Source organism: Oryctolagus cuniculus, chromosome 4 (genome assembly GCF_051225735.1).
Source record: "Oryctolagus cuniculus isolate XC-2025 breed Fujian yellow rabbit chromosome 4, ASM5122573v1, whole genome shotgun sequence".
In the NCBI taxonomy this organism is placed as follows: Eukaryota; Metazoa; Chordata; class Mammalia; order Lagomorpha; family Leporidae; genus Oryctolagus; species Oryctolagus cuniculus.
In genome coordinates this window covers 85,187,271-85,209,767 of record NC_142870.1, presented here as the reverse complement: position 1 = coordinate 85,209,767, position 22,497 = coordinate 85,187,271, and the positions used below count along the sequence as shown (strand labels likewise).

Here is a 22,497-nt window from a genome sequence, read left to right as displayed (position 1 = left end):
GGCAGAGCAGAATTCCTCTTCAGTTCCTGCCCTTTTGTACTGCTTGACTTTTTTTTTTAAATCTGTACAATTGTTCTACATTAAATCAATCATGGGAAAAAGAGACAGGAATCCTTTAGCGGCAAATGAAGCTTCAGTGTTGTCTGTGCCTCCTGTATTCCTCATCTGACTTCTTTAAAAAAGAAAAACTATATCATTATATTTTTAAAGATGTATTTATTTATTTATATGAAAGTCAGAGTTACAAAGAGAGAAGGAAGCCGGCGCCGCGGCTCAATAGGCTAATCCTCCGCCTGCAGCACCAGCATACCAGGTTCTAGTCCCAGTCGGGGTGCCAGATTCTGTCCCGGTTGCCCCTCTTCCAGGCCAGCTCTCTGCTGTGGCCAGGGAGTGCAGTGGAGGATGGCCCAGGTGCTTGGGCCCTACACCCACATGGGAGACCAGGAGAAGCACCTGGCTCCTGCCTTCAGATCATCATGGTGCGCCAGCCACAGCGGCCATTGGAGGGTGAACCAACGGCAAAGGAAGACCTTTCTCTCTGTCTCTCTCTCTCTCTCTCTCACTGTCCACTCTGCTTGTCAAAAAAAAAAAAAAAAAAAAGAGAGAGAGAGAGAGGGAGAAACCGGATGGGGCTGGGGGGAGAGAGAGAGCTTTCATCCGCTGGTTCACTCCCCAGGAACTTTTGGGAGTCCCCTTGTCTATGTAGAAAATCATGCCTAATGTGCTGGGACAAGTAGGAGTAAACGCCATTTTGTATTCTCATGGCAATCCACACCCCAACCGGCCAGACACCGAGCCAGTGAAGCCCTTGATGCTGGCGTCTTAGGCTCCGAGGCCACAGGCGACGTTGAGGCCACGTCTGTCTCCGGGGACTGCAAACCTGAGTGGGAGTCCAGTTGATGTCCCGACCTAGGGAGCAGGTGGTCAGAGTTGCCCTGGGGGGCGGGGGAGCAGGGCTTTGGAGCATGAGAAGGTTCTCAATGCACTGAGGGCGCTGGATGGCAGGAGACTGAGAGCAAACATCCACGTGGTTTGCCCACGCAGAAGCCTGGCCCTGAGACGGACAGAAGGCTGTGGCGCTGTGAGGGCCAGGGCAGTGGCCAGTGAGCGGACACGGGCCTTGGGTTCCCTGTGGTGGACAAGGGCGGCTCAGACATGTTCCTCTCCAAGGTGAAGGAGAAAGGACACACATCAGAGGCCCAGGAGGCTCTGGGCTTGTGGGAGACGCTGTTTGCCATGTGAATTCTTCACAATCCACCCAAAACCCAACCCCCTCTTTGCTGCCATTCTGGTCTAAGCTGCCTGCATCTCTTACCTGGATGAAGGCCCCAGTTCCTTAACCAGTGTCCTGTCCACCACAGAGCAGCCCAAGTGACCCTTCAGAAAGATGCAGCTGTATGCGAAAGTTGGCCACGGCTCCCACTCCCTGATAACAACCGCAAGGTCCCTAGCAGGTCCCTTGCCCCCAAGCCCGAAGCAGCTGGCCCTGTCACTCAGCCCCTTCCCTTGCTCACTTTACCCCAGCCGCTCTGACTGCCCCTTGTTCCAAGAGCAGCTGGGAAGCCCGGACCTGCCTCTGAGCGCTGTGCACACGGTTCCCTCCTTCTGAAAGTCTCCTTGCATTTTCTCAGGAGTCTCCTCTCTCAGGCCTTCCCTGGGCGTGCGATTTCAACTTGTACCCTCTTGCCACAGCCTTGGCATTGATTTCTCCCTATAGTACCCAGCATGATTTTTAATAGATTTATTTATTAATTTGAAAGGTAGAGTTACAGAGAGAGAGGGACAGACAGAGAGAGGGCAAGAGAGATTTTCCATCCACTGGTTCACTTCCACAAAGGACTGTAACAGCCAGCGCTGGGCCAGGCCAAGCCCGGAGCCTGGAATCCCAGCCAGGTCTCCCACGCAAGTGCAGGGGCCCAAGCACTTGGGCCGTCTTCTGCTGCTTTCCCAGGCACGTGAGCAGCTGGGACTCAAACCCGCACCCACATGGGATCCTGGTGTTGTAGGTGGCAGCTAAAACCTCCAACTCCACCCCTGGCGTCTGTTAATGCATACTCTAACTCGTCTACTTACTTTGCTTGTCTATCTCCCTACATATTTTCAGTTTATTAAACTGTAAGCCCTGGGGGCCTTGTCCTCAGAAGAGTTGCAATTAGTAAATTTAGAAGGAATGAAGAAATGAGAATCCACCATTAAGCAGCACAGCCTTGGAAGGGCCCTACACCTAGTGGGCAGAGGCAGAAACAACCTACGGCATCGCCTCCCGAAGGCGGTGGGGGAAGCATGGTAACTTTATAATGGGCAGGCCTGGCAGGAGCCACCCTAACCAGGTGACCATCAGCGGCAGTGAAGTAAAGTGCCTCGCCACTTCAGGCGTGTGGTGTCCTTGCCAAGAATGCAACTTCAGGGCCAGTTCGAGTTCTGACTGCTCCTCTTCCAGTCCACCTCCCTGCTGATAGCCTGGGAAAGCAGCGGAAAATGGCCCAAGTGCTTTGTGGGGATCCCAGAGGAAGTTCCTGGTTCCTGGCTTCAGCCTGGCCCAGCCCTGGCTATTGCAGCCATTTATGGAGTAAACAACTAGCAGATGGAATCTCAATCTCTCTCTCTCTCTCTCTCTCTCTCTCTCTCTCTCTCTATATATATATATATATATATAGTGACAAGCTTGGGTGCCATCTTCAGAGCCCTCGTCTCCACCATGGCCAGGCCAATCCAGGCACCAGGCCGTCAATGTCAATGTCAATGTCACTCTCTTGAATCCACTCTCCTCCACAGGCCACCAGCGCGCTCTCCACCATCCGATCTGGATTCCTGATGGAACCCCTGCTCAGAGAGAGGCAGCGCATGACACTCTAGGGTAAGGGTGCCCTGTGAAGCTGTGCAGTCGCTCGCTACCCAAATACAAGGGTGCAGACAGGGGCAAGGGAAGAGGAACACCTGAGACATGGAAGCCCGGGCGGGGGCAGTTACTTTGAACTTGTCAACAAATGAAAGGGGAAATCCATAAAAGTCCAAAGCCCCCGCGTGGCCACGGTGCGCAGTCATTACGGTGAGCGAGAGCGGGTCCTCACACAGGGTTTCAGAGGGAAGATGCCACACCAGCTCCAGTCTGACTCAAAGACCTGGGCATATTTGGGCGCTGCTTTTATCTCCCCCCTCACTTGTTGTCTCAGGGTAAACACCTGTGATTCATAAGTGCCTGAAGAGTGAATCAGCATTCTCCTGTTCAAACCAGGAGAGCAGGCCACATCAATCAATAGCCCACAGGGGACTGTTAATCATTACATGAGCACATATAGGAGCACTCAGGCAAGGCAGCCATTGCTCTTGTATTTCTTGTCTTGTCTTTTCTTTTTTTTTTTGACGAAAATTAACAAATCACAAAACTTGACTTCAACCTATTCAGAAAAACAGTGTTTTTTTTAATTATAAATTGAGTCAACTCAAGGCTGAGAGGGTAGGTTTTTCAGGTGGGGAAGTGCTCCTGCCTTTAGGGTCTTTCTTCAGCCATTAAACCATGCCCAGATTTTGAACTCCAGCACTTGCTTTTTTTTTTTTTTTTTTTTTTTTTTTTTTTTTTTTGACAGGCAGAGTGGACAGTGTGAGAGAGAGACAGAGAGAAAGGTCTTCCTTTTTGCCGTTGGTTCACCCTCCAATGGCCGCCGCTGCAGCCGGCGCACCGCGCTGATCCTGGCAGGAGCCAGGAGCCAGGTGCTTTTCCTGGTCTCCCATGGGGTGCAGGGCCCAAGCACCTGGGCCATCCTCCACTGCACTCCCTGGCCATAGCAGAGAGCTGGCCTGGAAGAGGGGCAACCGGGACAGAATCCGGCGCCCTGACCGGGACTAGAACCCGGTGTGCCGGCGCCGCAAGGCCAGCACTTGCTTTTGTCGTAGTCACACATCCCAGGAAAATGGGAGCTCTCAGCCACAGATCACCTGGGTGGGTGCGAAGTGACAAGTGCAGAAGTCGGGAGTGCACCTGCTCTGCTGAGGAAGAAACCAAATCATGTCAGACAGCCTCCAGGGCAGCCGTCAGGGGGCTTGCTTTTTCCTTTATTCTTTTTTTAAAATTTATTTATTTGTGAGTCAGCATTAGAAATAAAGAGAGGGAGAGACAGAGAGAAAGGTCTTCTGTCCACTGGTTCACATCCCAAATGGCTGCAACAGCTGGAACGAGGCCAATCTAAAGCCAGGAGTCAGGAGCTTCTGGGTGTCCCACATAAGTGCAGGGGCCCAAGGACTTGGGTCATCTTCTACTGCTTTCCCAGGCCACAGCAGAGAGCTGGGTTGGAAGAGGAGCAGCAGGGATACGAACCGATATCCATAGGGGATGCCAGCGTTGCAGGCGGAAGCTTTCCCTGCTATGCCACAGCTCCGGCCCAAGTCATGGGAGCTTTCTAAGTGCCCTGAATCAGGTCCTCTAGGCTCAAACTTGGCTCCGCCCTCTGTGGACATCAGTGACATCGCCTCCCCCACATGTGGAGGTGCTGAACATCAGTGGCTTTTCAACATCGCTTCTTCTCTTTCTCCCTCAGGAAGCATCTCTGATTTTTAAAACATTGAAAAAGACAGCCGAATGGACAGTCTATCAGAAATACTCTCGGAATCACAGAGCCAGGGTGGCCCCAGGGCCCAGTTCATGCTGACACGGCCGTCACCAGCACTGCGTTTCCCCCTTGGAAGAGTCCACTTCACAGGCACCTCCACAGCACGGGAGCAGGCAGGGTCTTGGATGTTCATCTTTTCTGCCAATCTTACCTCCCTAGAGACCGAGACCCAGGGAGCACCTGCCGCCCGTGCTTCCTATTCTGGGGGGGAAGTGTCCCTCTGCAGTGTGGCCTATGCCGTCTCCTCGGGTGGGTGTGGGAGGCAGGGTGCTCAGTGGATGCCCGACACCCTTGCCTCCATGTGGACCTCTCTGTCCTGTGGATCTGGGCTCATCTCGGTTATTTCTGGCAAGGCCTTGCCAAGCTCTGCGTCTTTCCATAAAGCCACAGTTACCACGCTTGTGTGGTAGAAACCCTCCTCCCTGGAAAAGGAAGTGCAGGCAGACGATGTTTTAGTTTCTCCTGGTCACACAGCCTGTAACTCATAAAAGACAGCCTGAGGCTTTTGCCTTGCCCAGGATCCTCACGGACTAAGCCAGTCCCAGGGGTTGTCCATCCATTTCTGGGAGAATTTAACATCTTATGAATTTGGGTTTTTTTAACCTTTTATTAATTATTACTTGTTTCTATTTATTAGAAAGACAGAATGATAGGTATCAACGGAGAGAGAGAGATCTCCCATACTCTAGTTCACTCCTTGAATAGCACAACAGTGGGAGCTGGGCCAGGCCAAAGCCAGGAGCCGGCAACTCCATCCTGGTCTCCCACATGGGTGGCAAGCACCCAAGTATTTGAGCCATCACCTGCTGCCTCCCAGGGTGCACATTAGCGAGAAGCCATCATTGGAAGCAGAGCCACGACTCAAACCCAGGCACTGTGACATGGGATGCAGGGCTCCCAAGCAGCGTCACCACCGCTGTGCCAAACACTTGCACTGTGAATTATTTAGATGAATGAAGGTATCCATTTCAGATATCAGAGATACACACATAGTAGTAACAGCAATGGCTAAGAATTTCTATTGTATTTTTAATTTGCCAGACACTTTCCGAAGCCCATTAGATATGCTAGTCCTGACAACAATCTTAGAAGGTGGGTGCTATGACTATCTCCCCATTAAACAGGTAAGTAAATTGAGGTCCCCAGTTGCTATGCCACGCAGTGGAAAGAATGCAAACAAGCTGGAACACGAACAAGGCCGTCTGGCTGCACAGCCTGTGTGGCAGCCACCCTGCCATATTCTTTTTCATGAACATATACCTAGCTGTATGTGCAACATTCCCAACAGAAATACCCATGAGATCGGTCAAATCTCAGCAGTAAAACACCTGAAGTTCACAGGGGAAGGCACAGTTGAAATATGAGAGGACATTTCACCTCCACTTTATAGCCCCTGTATCGATATCAGTCAGCATCATAAAGCACAGGTGTGTTGGGGTGCCCTATGAAGGCAGGTGGCTGCGTGTGTGCCGTTCACACCTACCTCACCCAGTGTGTCTGAGCACCAGTCCTATCTACTTGGCTGTACAGACTCTCCCACGAGGAGCTGGCACAGAATGAGAAGTGTGAGGGCAGGAGAGCTAAGCGGTGACCCCACCTCCGGATCACGCGCGGGGCCTGCGTGCCGCCTGGGTGACCACCCACTAGACTCACCAGCCCTCAATGTCCCCCTTGCTCCCTTTCCCTGTCTTCCAAAAGCACCGACGACCGGCCATTTCCATCTGCTGCCCCACGGTGGAAGCTGCCTGCTTGAATCTTACTTATTAACCACACGTAGATAGGGCAGACTGCGATTACAGTGCCAGTGGTTGGGAGCCCAGTATCTCTCCTCTTCCCACGTACCTTACCCTGAGAATTGCTTTGTACTTGCCCATTGCCATGTGGTGGTGTGTCTTTAATAACCATCAATAAAGATAGGCCTGGGAAAATGCGCACACTCACAGCCTCCTCTGAATTCCCCTGATTGCAACAGAGCAGAGTTGTCTGCAGGGGTATGCGGGTGGCCCATAGGCGGTCACCTGGACAGTCCTTGATTCAGCCACCAAAGAAAATTTAGAAAAACATGCTAACTCTCTCAGGGTTCCTTCAGTCACCGATACAAACTATTTCTTAAAGTCCAAGTTCATTCATGCACTTATTCCCCAAACATTTGGAGGTACCTACTCTGTGAACGTTCTCTTCATGTGGTTCCACCAAACCCCATGAGGGTATTCATAGCTTCTTTATTAGAGAAGCAGTGGAGACAACAAACGTGGGAAGGGGGGGGGGGTGGGTGTTGATATAAACCTATGATGTCATCATAGATGAACAGTGTTTGTGCAGAAGGCAGGGATGGAAGCAATTGTCACAATAGGTGTGCGATTCTGCCTTGCACACAGTAGGTATTTAAAAATAGTCATTGGGCAGGATTAAGTTGCACAGACATAGAAAGTAGATGGATATCCCCCGGGCACAAGGAGATCAAATACTGGAACCTGAGTACTTGGGTCCCTACGTGACGGTGGGAGCCTTTGGAGATGAAGGCCACAGCTGGATCTGTGCGTGATAAGCACAGCTTGGCTCATCACACAAAGCCAGCAATGCGCAGGGACCTTATCAAGGGCCCTGGCCTCAGGTCGGCCAGGCACGTGGCAGTGTGCTACAGGAAACTTGCCGTCCCAGATCTCGCTCAGATTTCAGCAGAGGCCAGCCCACGGAAGTGCGGTCCCACAAAGGGAGCGACTCTGCTCCCGCCTTCACATCATGTGTGCACACTGAGAGGGCCTGGTGGCGGGGGAGATCCACTGTGCAGAGAGCTGCCCACAGCCCTCTCTGGGACCACCACCCTCAGACAGGCCAAGCAGCAGGATCAGTGCCCCTGGTCCACTCCCCACCGTCGCCCAGTGCAGAACCAAAGGTCTTGTTAGGGAGAAGCATGGCCGGCGCCGCGGCTCACTAGGCTAATCCTCCACCTTGCGGCACCGGCACCCCGGGTTCTAGTCCCGGTCGGGGTGCCGGTTCTGTCCCGGTTGCCCCTCTTCCAGGCCAGCTCTCTGCTGTGGCCAGGGAGTGCAGTGGAGGATGGCCCAAGTGCTTGGGCCCTGCACCCCATGGGAGACCAGGAGAAGCACCTGGCTCCTGACATTGGATCAGCGCCATGCGCCGGCCGCAGCGCGCCAGCCACGGTGGCCATTGGAGGGTGAACCAACGGCAAAGGAAGACCTTCCTCTCTGTCTCTCTCTCTCTCACTGTCCACTCTGCCTGTCAAAAAAAAAAAAAAATTTTTAAAAAAAATTGTTAGGGAGAAGCAGCAATGCGGGTTCCAGAACCTGGCCAGGGCCCTCGGGCACGGGCCTGTTCTTTCCTTCTGAGATCTTCCCAGGAAGTCTTGCAGAGGACATGGAGTGCTGAACCCAGTGCCTCTGTCCCAGCTCGGCGGAGCCCAGGCACTCACCCAACAGCCCATCTCCTTGGTAAACACGATTCCTTCCCTTGCTGTCTCCGTCTGGTTTTCCTCCCGCCCCTCCTAATCCCTTCCCCCAAGGATGTGGCCTCTGAGCTGTGATGTCCTGTGTCAGGTGTCAGACCGCTCCCTTGTCCTGGAGATCTTCCTCTGGCCCCCGGCTCTCCCCGAGAAAACAAAGTTGGTTCTCCTGACCCCCAACCTCCCTGCCCTACCTTGTCTGTTTTCCAGGAAGACCATCATCTATCCACTTCCTGTGCCCCCAATAGCCAAGAGTCCCACACTGGCCACACGAATTCTCTCTCTCCGCCCCTGAGCTCGCCACTGCAGCACTTCCGGTCTAACTGATCTCGGTCAGCAGGTTCCATAGGACAAGGCACTGTAGTGGTCACAAAAAGGGCTTTGTCAGCTGTTGGGTTCTGCCAGGAAACGGAACAGGTACCTCCAACAGCAGGAAAGACCTGGAAGTCCCGCCCACCCTAGAACCTGCCAGGGTCCTGGGCAGCAGCTGTGGCCGCTGCCTGGGCTGCCTTCTCTTTCTCTCTCTGCCCGACATGTAGAAGGAAAATGCTTTTCTCATGCTCTCTTGCTTCCTAAATGTCCAGTCTGCCTGCACCGTGTCTCTGTGCTCTAACCCCTGCCTGTGTTCCCAGCTAGGGCTCTGCCACTGAGAGGTTGGCATCTGTGCAGCCCCGCTTCCGCCGCTGCACCTGTAGGCTCCCTCAGTCTTCCCATCAGCGCTCAGGTTAGGAAAACAGGCTGGGGACTACAAGGAAGAAGAGAGGACATGCACCCGCCTTGACTGGGAGGCAGGCTGCCTACCGTGCAAGGCCCCGGCCAAAGGCTTCCTGTCTCCTGGAACTCGGAAACCACTGAGTTCCCATCTTTCCCAGAGAATCCAGGGCGAGGAGCACATGGAAGAGAGTGTCCCAGCGCGCAGCCTCTGTGGTCTGCCAGCGTCACTCACCGGTGGACAGCTCGGCTCCTCAGGGGCACTCTTCATCTGCCGTGGCAGTGTTAGTCATGGCTGGAGATGCCATTTCAAAATCTTGTCCTCCTCTACAGGTACAGCGCGGAGAGACTGGTGGTGGGAAAGGTGAGCCGAGTTCTGGCTTTGCTGTTTCCTCTCTGGGGAAGCTGTTGGCGCCTGGGCTCGGTTTCTACATCACTGAACCAGCAGCCCGAGTGAGCCCTTATAGCCCCCCTCCTGGCTTCCCCAGCCCTCACCTCTCTGCAATCTGTGCCACAATGCAAGGATGGTAATGATAATTTCTTAAATCAAAAAGAATTTAGTTACTCTGAGAGGCAGATACATGTGTGTGTGGGAGGGGAGACAAAAAGCTCTTATCTACTGATTTACCCCCACCACCACCACCACCAAATGCCAGCAACAAACAAGGCTAAACTAGGCTGAAGCTGGGGCATGGGAACTCAGCCCAGGTCTTGCACATCGGTGGCAGGAATCCAACTACTTGAGCCATTGCTTGCTGTCTCCCAGGCATATCAGCAGGAAGCTAGAACCCGGAGCCGAGCCAGGACTCAAACTCAGGGATGCTGGTAGGGAATGATATCTTAGCCCACCCCTGCTAATTACAATTTAAAAAGAGTTTGTCTCTATTCATCCCAGGTCATGTTCAAGAGCCAAGTTTTATTTAAAAGCTTTTTTTTTTCCTGGCTACCTGCACCTTTTTTACTGTGTTGTGGAGACATTTGGTGTGACGTTAAAGTTTGCGCAGTTTACTGGCAAGCCCAATGGATGTACGTGCTGTGTTTGGGGGGCTAGGCTTCACCCCATGAGCTGGGCCTGGCTTCACATGCCCCAGACCGAGCAAGCCCTGGGGTGTGTAAGCTAGCACCGCAGTGATCCCTTGGGAATGCCCTCCTTCCCCCTGGCTCCGAGGTTAGGGGTCAGGTAAGTGTGTGCAGAACCTTCCCACTGCCAGGCCATCCCAGGGCGCCCTGCCCCCACCCCACTGGGAAAGGCTTTCTTGGCAACCAGCCTCCTTCAGAGCGCATTAGAGAAGTGCACATTCCCTTGGTCTCGCCGGCTGGCTCCGATGGCGTGTTCCAGGAGGGGGAGGGGAGGGGCATTGCGGGCTGCTAGTAACCCATGCGGAAAGCGGCGGCTCTCCGTCCCCAGCCCCCAGCTTGCAGCTCGAGGTCCCGGCTTGGCCAGGAATCAACCCAGAGTTTTGTTCCGAAGTGGCGACTTATTTTTATCAAGGATGGAGTGCCGAGCTGCAGTTGTGTCGAATGCCTTCACATGGCAACAGGGCCCTTGCTGCCAGCATTCTGGAGAGCTCTTTTCTTCGCAGTCTTGCCTGTCCCTCTCCATCCATAACCTGGGTGCAGGGCTGTCAAGTGAGGTAGAGCGGAGAAAAAACTGGAAATTCCAGATATCCTTATTAACACGTCTATGTTACATGCAGCCTTTGGTGAGGGCCACAACGCTATCTACTCCATCATAAAAATCCCGAAAACAGCATTGTGGTGGGGGGACCCCCCCCAAGCTGGCTTCTGCCTCCCCCACCCCCGCACCCCAGCCTTGTGGTGCTGTGGGCCCTGGCGCAAGGCTCTTCCCCTCTCTGGGGCTTAGAATACCCAGCAGTAAGAGGAGGTTGCCTGGGTCAGCTTTCCTTAACCTTTTTTGGTCACAAAAAGCTTTGCAATTCTGCTGTGAGCTGTGGCCCCTCTGCTCAGGGAAAAAAAAAATGATGCATCTGTTCATTCACGTGAAAAGTGTTTATTAAAATCCTGTTAAATATGCGCATCCAGGCACAGCTTGGAATTCCACTTGTGGGGGCAGGGGTCTTGAGAGGCTCCCCGGGGGCTCGCGCAAGAACCCCTTGGTTATAAACGCTGAGATGAGCGCAGAGGGACTCATCCAGAAAGTCCACGAGGGCGATCTATTAAAAGGCCATAAAACTACCAGTCAGGCCGACGCCCGCGGCCGGAAGGAGGCAGCCAGGCAGTCATTATGAAGGTGCTCTCCAGCTTCCCGCCCCTTGCCGGTGCCCCCACCCGGCACGCGCAGGCGCAGGCAGACACGCATGCACAGCCCGCCTGGAATGTGCTGCTGCTTGGGCTCAGACTGCAAGAACCTGGCTGCAGCCCTGGCGAGACCGCGTGCACGTCTCTCCTCTCCTGGGCTTTATTTTTCTCAAGGTCTCTGAAAGGGCTGTGATCAGGTGATACGTGTGGGACGGCTCCCGGTACAGGTGCGGAGCAGGTCCTGGGGGGGAGGAGAGAACCCGCCCTGTGTGTACTTACTCCAGGCTCTTTCAATAGCCCTCCCAGGATAGCTGTTGGCAAGGCAGCTACCACGTCTCTGGCAGGCTGCAGGGAATCTGAGTGTGAGAAAGTCAGTCAAGCGGAGGAAAGGGAGAAAAAAAAAAAAAGCTTTGCATCCTCCGGCAAAATACCTTTTTTCTTCTTTGGTTCTTGCTCTGTCCTTTCTGTAGCTTTAAAACAAACCCACAGACCATTCTGATACCTAGGGGGCAAAGGCGAGTCTCACTAGCCATGCAGTTATTTGTTTTATGGCTTTAAAGCTAACAGGTGACGCAATCAGAGCTAGAAACCACCCTCCACTGCAGGCAGTGGGGGTGGGGAGCACTGGGAGGAGGTGAACCCAGGAGCCGCTGGTTGCTGCCTATAGGGGAGGGTTCATTGTGTGCTGCTGATACCACTGAGGAACAGAGCTGGGACTCCTTCCTGCTGCCTTGGGAGAGCCAAGAGGATGGCTGGAAAGGGATTTCTGCACCCCCAAGATCCAAAAGTCATCTGTTGGCTGAGGGAGCTCACTGCCCTTCGCAAGGGGTGGACACGGTGCCAACTTGGCCCTGCTTTCTCGGCTCAGGACGAGGACACCGCAGATCTTCTATGAGCACATTTGCAAGAAACTTGCTCCTTGAATGGTTATGAAACAGGGGACAGAGAGAGCATAGATTTGATTTGATTATTTATGTTTTGCTCCCACACAAGCTCATGGCTGAGTTTTGGTACTTGAGACCTCTGTCCCTGTATCTAAAAACGCACGTGTGAGTGTCTGGGTGACGTGTGCCTTCCACCTATCTACTCACTCCTAAAGTGGCAATAAGTGAGCTGTTGGTTAACCGATCGTGCGGCTACCGCTGGCCCTGTCGTGAGAACCTAACTTGGCTGATCCCATTCTCCACTCACACTCTGGGTGTCAACTCCTGGAGGGACAACAGAATCAGACGGAAAAGGCTCTTGGACTGGAAGGGACAGGGTGGCACGAGGGACTGGTCAGCCAGGGCCCAACAGTGGACAGCTGCCCAAGTCTGCGCGGAGCTTGGTGGAGGAAGCAGGGGTTTTGAAAGGCTGGGGTGGGGGCAGGGGCTGCAAAGGGTTAACCTGCTTCCCTGGGAAGGGTTCATCTCCTTGGAAGAATCTGGGTCAGTGTACTTGTGCAGTTTTTTAAAAAGTCAGCCGCTGCGTAGAAGCATTTTAAGAAGCTTGCAGAGTTGACGGGAGGCAGGGCCGAGAGCAGGGCAGCCAGCTTCCCAGGCTCACCGCCGCTCGCCAGGCGGAGTTCAGACACACAGGAAAACCCCACTTTTTGCAAAAGCAACAGACAATACTCTGTCATCACCACTTCTCCATCTGTTCACAGTAAAACAGAAAAGTCCTGCCCTATGGGCCCAAGTTGCTGGTCAACAAAGGAGGCATCGTTCATCATTTCTTCAGAACATGATAGGGCATAGCCCACTCTGCAGTGTGTTCAGAAAACACAAAAAGTCCCAGAGAGCAGTGCAAGGGGCAGGAATGAACAAACCCAGCCTGCAATGAGGTAAGCGTTTGGCTGCAGACTTGAGGGCTCTCCTGCAAGGTGGAAATGAGGCTTAGAAGATTAAATAGAGCCAGAGCCACAAGGATGCCTTAGTCAGCCGCCAGGTGGAGGGGGGCGACGGGGAACACTGCAGCATGGGGGACCCCCTGGGTGGGGTACAGGCAATGCCCAGGTCAGCTGGAGCCGGCTAGCCAGGTGCTTCCCAGGGAGTGGCCGTCTACACCTGCCACCATGGAACCTTCTGGTCTGGCCTCAGTGTTCCTGCACACTCTTGCCAGAGCCGTCTTCCTCAAGGGCAGGCACCCTGCCGCCTCTTTGCCTGGAGCACATTTCCTGGCTCCCCACTGTCTAAAGCTACAGCCCCCTGGCAAGGCGTTTAAGGGTCTTGGAGCACGGTGTCCACACACTGGGCTGCAGGCCACAGTCCCTGAGTAAGGCCTGAGAGGTGCTGGTCTCCTCCTCAGCCCCATGACACAGCACATTTCCAATGTGGCAGGCAGGCCTCCCTGTTTTTCAAGGGATAGGCCACCTCCTCCAGGAAGTTTTCCAAGGTGCTCTAATTTACAAGTAATTTAACTCTCAAACAGCCACAGCATTCTGCCTCCATCTAGAAACGAAACCGTGTCTGCAGGACTGGGGCCTCTCGGAGGACTCCACAGGGAAATCCACAAATGTCAGCTGAACTCACAAGCCTTATCTGTCCCGGGGTTGGGAGCTTCCTGCGGGCCATACCCTCTGACTCTTTCCTGTAACACCCCCTCGCTCGGCCCCGCGCCTTGCAGACCAGCTCCAGCCTTGCGGCTGTCCCTACAGGTGTGGTCTGTCCTGCAAGCCCCAAAAGGGGGAATGCAGGCAAGCCCGCAGGGTCAGGGAGCAGAACCTCAGGGTGTGCCCGCCTCCGCCGCTCACAGCCACCTCCGTGCACACTGGCACTGCCTCCCTTGTCGTGGTAATCCAGGGCTTAGCACAGTGTCTGGCACTGAGCGCGCGCTCCCTACTGAACGCGAGGGGCTCGCCCAAGGTCAGTGGAGTCAGGAGCCGCCTAGCCGCACCAGGGGCGGATCTGGGGGAATCATTGACAACCTTATCTCCGCGGGGAGCTCGGGGGGAAGGAAGGAATGAAGTGTCAGAGAAGTGTGTGCCAGGCCTCCCGGACGCGCGAAGGGCGGGGGAGGGGGCGAGGGGGGGCGACATCAGAGGAGGCGCTGGGCTCCCAGGCCGCCCCGAGCCGCAGGCCGAGCTCCTGACGGCGGTGGGGTGGGGACACGGGGTCGGCGACCCGGCCGGCCAGGCAGACTCCGGAGGCGGCGGCCGGCCTGCCGGGGCCGTGCGCGCCGCCCGCCCTGCCCGCGCGGCAAATCCCCCAGGGAGGCCGCCGCCAGAGCCCTGGCGCTCCCGGCCCGGCGCCCGCCACGTGGCACCCGGCGGCGGCGGCGGCGGCTCCTCCCGGCGCGCGGCCCGGCCAGCCGGCAGCACGCAGCCGCCCGCGCCGCCCTCCTCTTCCCGGCCGCCCGCCGGCGGCCTCCCGGGCGCGGAGAGGGGGAGCTGCCCAGCCGCCCGGGACCCGGGGAAGGGGCGGGCCGCACGAAGCCGCCCTAACCGCAGCCGCCGAGCGGAGGCAGGAGGCTGACCCGGCCGCTTCCTCACTGCGGTCAGGCATCTCGTGACCGCGGCGGGCGCCGGGGGCCCCGCGGGAGAGGGCGGGCGGGCGGGGGCGAGGAACGAGCCAGGTGCCCCCCCGCCCCCACCCCGGGGCTGCGGCGAGGGAAGTCTGGGGCCAAGTTAAAGCCCCGAGCCCGAAAAGCAGGGTGGGGGAGGGCTGGAACCATGCCCCGCTCTCCACCCTAGGGCGTGCGCTCCCCGCCCGGAAGGGCTGACCTTGGCCGGGGGAGGGGCGGGGGAGGGTAAGCGCCGGGGCTGGGCTCTCCGCCCGCCGCCCCCTCGGATTCCTGGCCCGGCGGGGCCCGGGGAGGGGGCCCCGGACACACACACACCCCACACGCAGCGCGCGCCAATGAGCCCGGGCCAGGCGCAGGGGGCGGGGTTTTCCCAGGCTCGAGCACAGCAGCTGCTATTTACCTTCTTGGCTTCTCCCGGGGACCAGGAACCGGCCCCCGCTCCCGGCCGCCCGCCGCCGCCTCCCGCCTCCCTGCCCCCGGGGCGCGCGCACACACACTCACACACGCACGCACACACACATCCTCCCGGCCCGGCCGCAGCCGCGGCGGCAATAAAACATCCTGGCACGTGCTCCGGCTCCAGGCGCGCCCTCGCCGGCCGGCTGATGTCAAACTGCAGCTCGGCTGGTGCAGCTCTTAAAGGGCCCGCGAGGGGAGAGGCAGCCTCGCCGCCCGCCTGCCTCGAGGTGCCGCCGCGCCGAGGGCCCGCGGGCGGAAAGGGAGAGGGTGCGGAGGAGCGCGCGCGCGTCCCGGAGCGGCGTTGCCATCAAAGCGCCCCTTGTTCGTTTGTCATTGGCGATTCCATTTCCTTTCTACCCAGTTGGAAATTTTTCTGATTGTTTCCTGGGGCAGCGTGGGGGTCCAGGGCCCCCAACACCAACAGAAGGAAAGAGGGACGGGGTGGTGAAGGTGGGGGGCGTCCAAGAACCACCTTGCCCTGAGAAGCCTGCAAATGAGAAGTGCAAGGTAATTTTATTTTTCCTTCTGGTGCATGCAAAAAGGAATTTGGGGGTGGGTGGGGTTATTTTTCTGCATTATCTACTTTTCACTCTCCTCAGTATACAGAAGCTCGGAGGGAAATCACTTAGATGTTTGGGTAATTCACACCCTTGCACGCTTATGCCGCTTTTAATCACTGATCATGTCTCTCTTTTTTTCTTTGGTCTATACCTTTCTGAAAATATATTTCCAATGAACTTCTTATTACAGTCAAAGCAGTTCTGTGACACATAGAAAAGAGAACAAAGAGCAAAGACATTGGCCCCTTAAAGAAAGAAACTAGTCTAAAACTAATGCGGAAAAATCCTCTCGAAAGCAAAGCCCAGAGGGGAGAGTAGCAAAGGGTTAAAATTCCTTTGATTGACGTTGTAGCCTCCGGTGCCCTGGGCTCAGGCGCGCGCCATTGGCCGCCAGACCTTGTGCCTGGCGGCCAATGGGGGGGCGCGGTCCACGAGCGGTGCCGCGTGTCTCCTCCTCCCATTGGCTGAAAGTTACTGTGGGAAAGAAAGTTTGGGAAGTTTCACACGAGCCGTTCGCGTGCAGTCCCAGATATATATAGAGGCCGCCAGGGCCTGGGGATCACACAGGATCCGGAGCTGGTGCTGATAACAGCGGAATCCCCCGTCTACCTCTCTCCTTGGTCCTGGAATAGCGCTACCGATCACCCAGTAGCTGCAAAATAGAATAATAAACCCTCGGCACTTGCTCAGTAGTTTTGTGAAAGTCTCAAGAAAAAAGGGACATTAAAATATTATTTTTGGGCGAAGGTCTCCAAAAATAAAAATTCTCTAGGGATTAAAAAAAAAGGAAGGAAAATGCCAGCTGATATAATGGAGAAAAATTCCTCGTCCCCGGTGGCTGCTACCCCAGCCAGTGTCAACACGACACCGGATAAACCAAAGACAGCCTCTGAGCACAGGAAGGTAAGCGCAGTGCCTGTATCTCTAGCCCCAGGAACCAGGTCGGGGGTGGGGGCTCCTTTCCCTCCGGAAACCCCGGGGTGAAGCGGCAGATCCCAGGGGAACTCAGAGTTCTGTCTGATTTCTTTGCAGTCTTCAAAGCCAATCATGGAGAAAAGACGAAGAGCGAGAATAAATGAAAGCCTGAGCCAGCTGAAAACTCTGATTTTGGATGCTCTTAAGAAAGATGTAAGTGGGGGAGAATCCTGCTGCTTTTATTATTATTATTATTATTATTATTTATTAAGAAGTGCGAAGTACTGTTTCGGAGCCTCCGGGAATGAAATCCCCCTTGCCTGCGAGGCGAGGATCGTAGCCTAGCCCGGCAATGCTGCTTTCTCGCCGGGGTCCACGGCCGGGGAGGCGGGGGGCGGGAGGGCCCCAGCGATCCGAGGCAGCTGACGGGGGGCGGCGGGGGTCTCACTGCCCTGCCTTGCCCTCTGTTGTGCAGAGCTCGCGGCATTCCAAGCTGGAGAAGGCCGATATCCTGGAGATGACCGTGAAGCACCTCCGGAACCTGCAGCGCGCGCAGATGACCGGTGAGGGCGCGGTGAGGGCGGCTCGCGCGTCCCCCTCGGCGGGCGGCCCTCGCACCCGGCGGTGATTCCTTCCAGACTTCCGCCCGCGGTTGTGAGCGGCATTGAGCTACATTTTACTGCCTTGGCTCACGCTCGCGTTCCCACGGTCTGGGTCTTATTTATAGCCGCAACTCCAAGTTGTTACTGTTCCGGAAAGGGAGGGAGAGAGGTGGTAGCCGCGAGGGTGGCGGGCGGCTTGGCTGCGGGGGAAGCGGGCTGGGCGAAAGGACTGGGAGCCGTGGCGGTTTGGAGCTGTGTGCAGCCTGGGGGTGGAGTGGGGGGGGGGGGGTCATCTGGTTTAGCGCACTGCTCTCCTCCCCCGCTCCAGAAGGGGAAACCGGCGCGGTTGGTGGATTGAGGGTGGGGGCCGAGTCCCAAGGTCACAGCGCGCGCGGGGCTGGGCCTGAGAGCAGTTTAAATGGAGCGACAGGGAATGGGAAGGCGGTGTCTCGGCTCGGATTGCCACGCTGGTGTGGCGGTGGCGGTGGTGGTGGCGGCTGGTTCCCCTAGAGCCAACCCCCTCCGCCCCTCCCCGCGCCCCAGCCGCAGGCGGTCCGGCGGGCGCGTGGTCGGGGAGGCGCGCCGCAGGGACCTCCCAGGGCGGGAGGCAATGGCCCCGGGGCCAGGGCCGTTCGGTGACCCGTCTGCCTCCTTCTGGCCTACAGCCGCGCTGAGCACAGATCCGAGCGTACTGGGGAAATACCGCGCCGGCTTCAGCGAGTGCATGAACGAGGTGACCCGCTTCCTGTCCACGTGCGAGGGCGTTAACACCGAGGTGCGCACCCGGTTGCTCGGCCACCTGGCCAACTGCATGACCCAGATCAACGCCATGACCTATCCCGGGCAGCCGCACCCCGCCTTGCAGGCGCCGCCGCCGCCCCCGCCTGGCCCCGGCGGCCCCCAGCACGCGCCGTTCGCGCCGCCGCCGCTCGTGCCCATCCCCGGGGGCGCGGCGCCCCCTCCCGGCGGCGCCCCCTGCAAGCTGGGCAGCCAGGCTGGAGAGGCGGCTAAGGTGTTCGGCGGCTTCCAGGTGGTGCCTGCTCCCGACGGCCAGTTTGCCTTCCTCATCCCCAACGGGGCCTTCGCACACAGCGGCCCGGTCATCCCCGTGTACACCAGCAACAACGGGACCTCGGTAGGTCCCAACGCCGTGTCCCCTTCCAGCGGGCCCTCGCTCACGGCCGACTCCATGTGGAGGCCGTGGCGGAACTGAGGGGTTCTGGACACCTCTCCACCCAGACTGCCCTACCCGCTTCTCCACCCTCCGGACATTAAACAGGAACTTGGATACTGGGAGTGAAGAGAACTTTTCTGTGATTGATTTCAGTGGTTACCTTGTTGGTTTTTTTTTAATTTCTAAAAGTTACTTTTTTGTAGAAGAGCTGTATTAAGTGACTGACCATGCACTATATTTGTATATATTTTATATGTTCATATTGGATTGCGCCTTTGTATTATAAAAGTAAAGATGACATTTCGTTTTTTACACGAGATTTCTTTTTTATGTGATGCCAAAGATGTTTGAAACTGCTCTTAAAATATCTTCCTTTGGGGAAGTTTGAGAAAATATAATAAAAGAAAAAGAGTGAAGGTGTTTATGTGTGGGGACTGATTATTTCAGAATATGTAAAAAGGCTCACGGAATTTGAGTTACATGTAATCTGGGAATTCAGGAATTGGCTCTATTGTTATTAAAAGAACAGCATTTTTAAAAATCCACCCAGCCTTTTCACCCACACCACATCAACTACAAAGACCAAATCCCACTTAATTTACAAGCTCTCCTTTGATTCGGCTTCCTTAATAAATTTGGGTGCGAACCTCCTGCAAGATTTCGGAGGTTTCAGAGTTGGCAGTAGGCTGAGCCATACAGCCCTCATCCTGTGAGCTCCTGAGAAGGTTGGACAGGACTGCATTTTCAGGACTGTCATGGAGGCAATGCTGAACTGGCCGCAGCCCCTGGGAGGTCGGCCCCTGCCTTGTCCTGGGAGCAGCTCGCCCACACCCACAGGGCAGCCCTCCTCCTGGAGCCGCCTGCCTTCCAGTGCTGGGGGTCTCCCCTAATCAGCCTGTCCCGAGGTGCAGCCAGACATGCCCTAGCTCCAGCACGCACACGCGTCCAATGCTGCTCTGCCCCCTCTTCAAGCAAGCTGGAAAGGTCAACAGATTCCTTCTGCCAAGGGACAGCTAGTTAGACTCCCAAGTGGAACCCCAGCCCAGATGATTAACGCCACACATGTGTTTCTGATAAGTCTGTGCTGGGCTCTAATAGAGAAAGCATGTGGGGGCTGTGCTGGCAGGCGCACAGGCCATCTTCCCCTTTTAATACAAACAGCAAGCGACCCCTGCGCTTGGTCATGCCCCATTTCCAGGCAAGATGTGGGCTCCAGATAGAAGCAAAAGGGCTGTCTCGGGTTTCAGCTCACATAACCCTCCTTAACAAGTCCTAACTCAAAGCGGACAGCTTTAAACTGTGCCAGGATCTGCAGGGAATTTCTTCCAAATCCCATCACAAAGGCTTGTCAGATTTTGTCAGATTTGGCCAGGTGTTTGACTGCATCCAGGTGTTGGGGAAATGAGAACCACGAGTCCTGCGAGACCAGACACATCAGCCTGCGCTGCGGCTCTGGCGGGCGCGCCCTCCTCCCCCACCCGCCGGCCTCTCTCACCTCCCCCCCAACCCCCTCCGCCCCCTTCTCGGAGAGCGGCTTCTGGGAGGAGGATGAGGCGGGAGAGATCAATCTTTGAAGCTTCCCTAACAAAGATAAAGCCAACGATTTTCTGTCTTGTTTCAAAAGCTTTCCCCTCTCCTCCGCCCGGCGCTGGCCTTTCCCACAGGCCGGCGCGCAGAACAAGCGTCGGGCGGCTCTGTCGCAGGAACCATCGGGCACACAGCGGCAGTCCGCTCCCCCCTGCCCCCAGACACCTTGGGCCCCAGCTTGGGCCCTAGAGGGAGAGGTCTGAAAGCCACTTTTTTTTGCAGTTGGCTGCCACTCGCCTGATTTTGTGTACATGAAAGGTGTCCAACACTCCCTCCGCCAAACACACACACACACACACCCTTCTTTATCATATCACTTTTCCACCTTTTCCCTCTCATTTAAACACAAACATCATAACAATCGCTCCATTCAGGGACCCATCCCAAACCCAAATGCTCCGTGGACGCCTGTCCTCTGGGTGTTCTGTCCTGATAGAAAAAATAGATGGCATGGTCTCATTTTTGCACAACTCCTTCACAGTGATGTCCTTTAAAATTCACAGGAAAAAGAAGAAAAACCCTGTGCCATCTCGATATCGACTCAGTTAACTTTGTCTTTCCTTATGCGAAGGGCAGCCACTGAAAAAGTGCATTTGCATCGATACCCCAAAAAGCACACCCAGTATCTGCCTGGGAAGGGCTAATAAATGCAAGGAAAATAAGTCAGCATTGGTTCTTTCGAAAATAAACAGGGGGTTGAAAACCTCTTCTTTCCCCCCTGCAATTTGGGCAGGGCCCAGTAGACACAGCCTCTATTTCTCTGTGGAACGGGAAGGAGGGTGGAGTCGGATCTTCTGGTTCTGCCCCGGCTGTGCCACTAAAGTCACCTTGTGTCACCTTGGATAAGTCATTTCCCCATCCCTGGGCCGTTTCCATTCCATACAAGGGCTGGATCTGTTTCTGAGACCGTACCTCCTGCCCCCTGGCTGGCTGGCCTAGGGAGCTGGGGAAGAGGCCAAGCTTCAGAGGAGACATCCATCGTGTCTCCCAGGAGGTCCCTCGGGCCTGGTCTAATTATACAGCCTCTGGGCACACCCGGCAGCCCCTCTCCCCGGCCCCCAGCAGTGCTGATCTCTCGGAGAGATAAGGCAGAGCTCCAAGCTCCGGGTCCGGATGCAGCCCGCGGGCCTCGGAGGCCGCGCGCCTCAGCCCCTCGTCGGAGACCCCCCCTCGCGCCCGCTCCCCCACCCCCCAGGCTCCCTGTCGTCTCAGGCAGCATCCGGAGCGGGAAAGACGCCCAACTGGGGGGCTGGGGCAGAGCTCTGTGCGGTCCAGACTCGAGCCTTCTGCAAACTGTGCACAGGCGCGACTCCGAGAGGCTTGGCCCCCACCCCACCCCACGTGTTTGTGGACCGGGGAGCGACCCAGAGGTTTCACTGGACCTCCTCATCGTCACCACCGTCCCGGGAAACCTGTCATTAAAGTCAGTTAACTATTCCCACACCCCGTGGCCGGTAACAGCCCGCTGCTAGCTTCCTCCCGGGCTCCTAAGTGCTACCAGATGGGCGGCCGAGCTGCCCCCGCCGCGCGCCCGCCGGGGCGGCTCGGGGGCTCCGGGGAGGCCGCCGGGGCCCGCGGCCAGGGTTGGGAGCGGGCCGGGGCGGCCACGCCGGGCCGGCCCCGGCGGCCCCGCGGCCAAGGTGGCTTGCTTAGCAGGCCCGGCTGCTTTCTGGCAGGAAATGAATAGCTCCCAGATGAGCTCAGGCAACCTGAGAGGTCGTGAGAACGGCGCGAACCCCCGCCTGTGCAGCCGGCAGCCTGCCAGGCCGCGGGGGGAGCGGGCGCGGCGGCGGCGGGAGGCCTGGAGGCCCGGCGGGCGGGCGGGCGGGCGCGCGGGCGGCGGCGGGCGCGGGGGAGGGAGCGGCTGACACACGAGCCCGCGCCCGCGCCCGCTGACAGGCAGGCCGCCGCCCGCGCTTCCCCGCCCCGGGCCCCAGCGCCTCCCAAGCAGCAGGCCCAAGCCGCAGAAACGCGGCCGCCCGGCCCCGCCGAGCCCGGGGGTGGGGCCGCCTGCCAGTGTTTTTCCAGTTCCCCCGGTAGCTCCGGGCCGCATTTAGAAGCCGGGGAAACTGGGCCGGGGCCAGTGGCAGGGCACCGGAGGCCCTGGCGGCGCGCTGAGCACTGCCGGGCGCGGGGCCAGGCCGGGGCAGCGGTGGGCAGGCAGGGGCGGGCCCGCAAAGTCGCACTCGAAACAAGGACCTGGGGGTCCCCGAAGCCCGCAGGCAGCTCGCATCTGAGGATCCTGAGCGCCTACTAAGTGCGCGGCAAGGCCGCAGCAGGTGCGAGGGAGCCCGCGCTGATTGCGACACCGCCTCTTGCGCACAGAGCTCCCTGTGAAGCCAGGAAGATAGACAAACACACAAATGTGACTCATCCCTGGCTGCGTGTGCTGAGTGCCAAGACCCAAGTTTAAACAAAGGGCACCAGCACAGAGATGAGTTCTGATTTGAGAGGGAATCAGGGGCGTTTTTCAGGGAGGGGGCCTTAAAACCAGGGGTCACAGATGGGTTCAATAAGAAGTGGGAATAAGTCGGTGAGGGATCTCGCAGGGCCGATAAATTTGGATGGAGGTTCCAGCTTGGGGGAAACCCCAAGAATCCCACCCTGGTGGCTGGGTTTAAATTTTTCAAATACCCTGCAACTGGCTTGCAGGTTGGGC

General features: G+C 56.8%; 1 protein-coding gene and 2 long non-coding RNA genes across 4 annotated transcripts; 2 read left to right on the top strand and 1 right to left on the bottom strand.

Annotated features, from left to right (window-relative positions):
- Positions 1-10,772: 10,772 nt before the first annotated feature.
- Positions 10,773-15,077, bottom strand: LOC103350485 (uncharacterized). Of its 2 annotated transcripts, XR_518490.5 has the most exons (4): positions 14,942-15,077; positions 11,472-11,542; positions 11,320-11,396; positions 10,773-10,955 (listed from the first exon to the last, which is right to left on the bottom strand). It is a non-coding gene; the product is annotated as an uncharacterized LOC103350485 (long non-coding RNA). The 2 variants fall into 2 exon arrangements; XR_016232458.1 differs by lacking the exon at positions 11,320-11,396 and having other exon boundaries at positions 10,773-11,281.
- LOC149127031 (uncharacterized) lies at positions 13,634-15,508 on the top strand. The gene is made up of 2 exons (XR_016232459.1): positions 13,634-13,883; positions 15,362-15,508. It is a non-coding gene; the product is annotated as an uncharacterized LOC149127031 (long non-coding RNA).
- A 573-nt stretch (positions 15,509-16,081) lies between these two features.
- Positions 16,082-18,671, top strand: HES1 (hes family bHLH transcription factor 1). Its single transcript, XM_002716517.5, has 4 exons — positions 16,082-16,463; positions 16,593-16,688; positions 16,951-17,038; positions 17,743-18,671. The coding sequence occupies exons 1-4, from the start codon at positions 16,356-16,358 to the stop codon at positions 18,288-18,290; spliced, it is 840 nt and encodes a 279-aa protein (XP_002716563.1). The 5' UTR covers positions 16,082-16,355; the 3' UTR covers positions 18,291-18,671.
- Positions 18,672-22,497: the final 3,826 nt, after the last annotated feature.

What these genes read in the sequence shown, in the direction of transcription:
- HES1 (XM_002716517.5), top strand. Translation starts at nt 16,356, where the DNA reads ATGCCAGCTGATATAATGGAGAAAAATTCCTCGTCCCCGGTGGCTGCT. An exon ending in CAGCCTCTGAGCACAGGAAG is followed by an intron (nt 16,464 to 16,592) that starts GTAAGCGCAGTG and finishes ATTTCTTTGCAG; the next exon opens with TCTTCAAAGCCAATCATGGA. An exon ending in TGGATGCTCTTAAGAAAGAT is followed by an intron (nt 16,689 to 16,950) that starts GTAAGTGGGGGA and finishes TCTGTTGTGCAG; the next exon opens with AGCTCGCGGCATTCCAAGCT.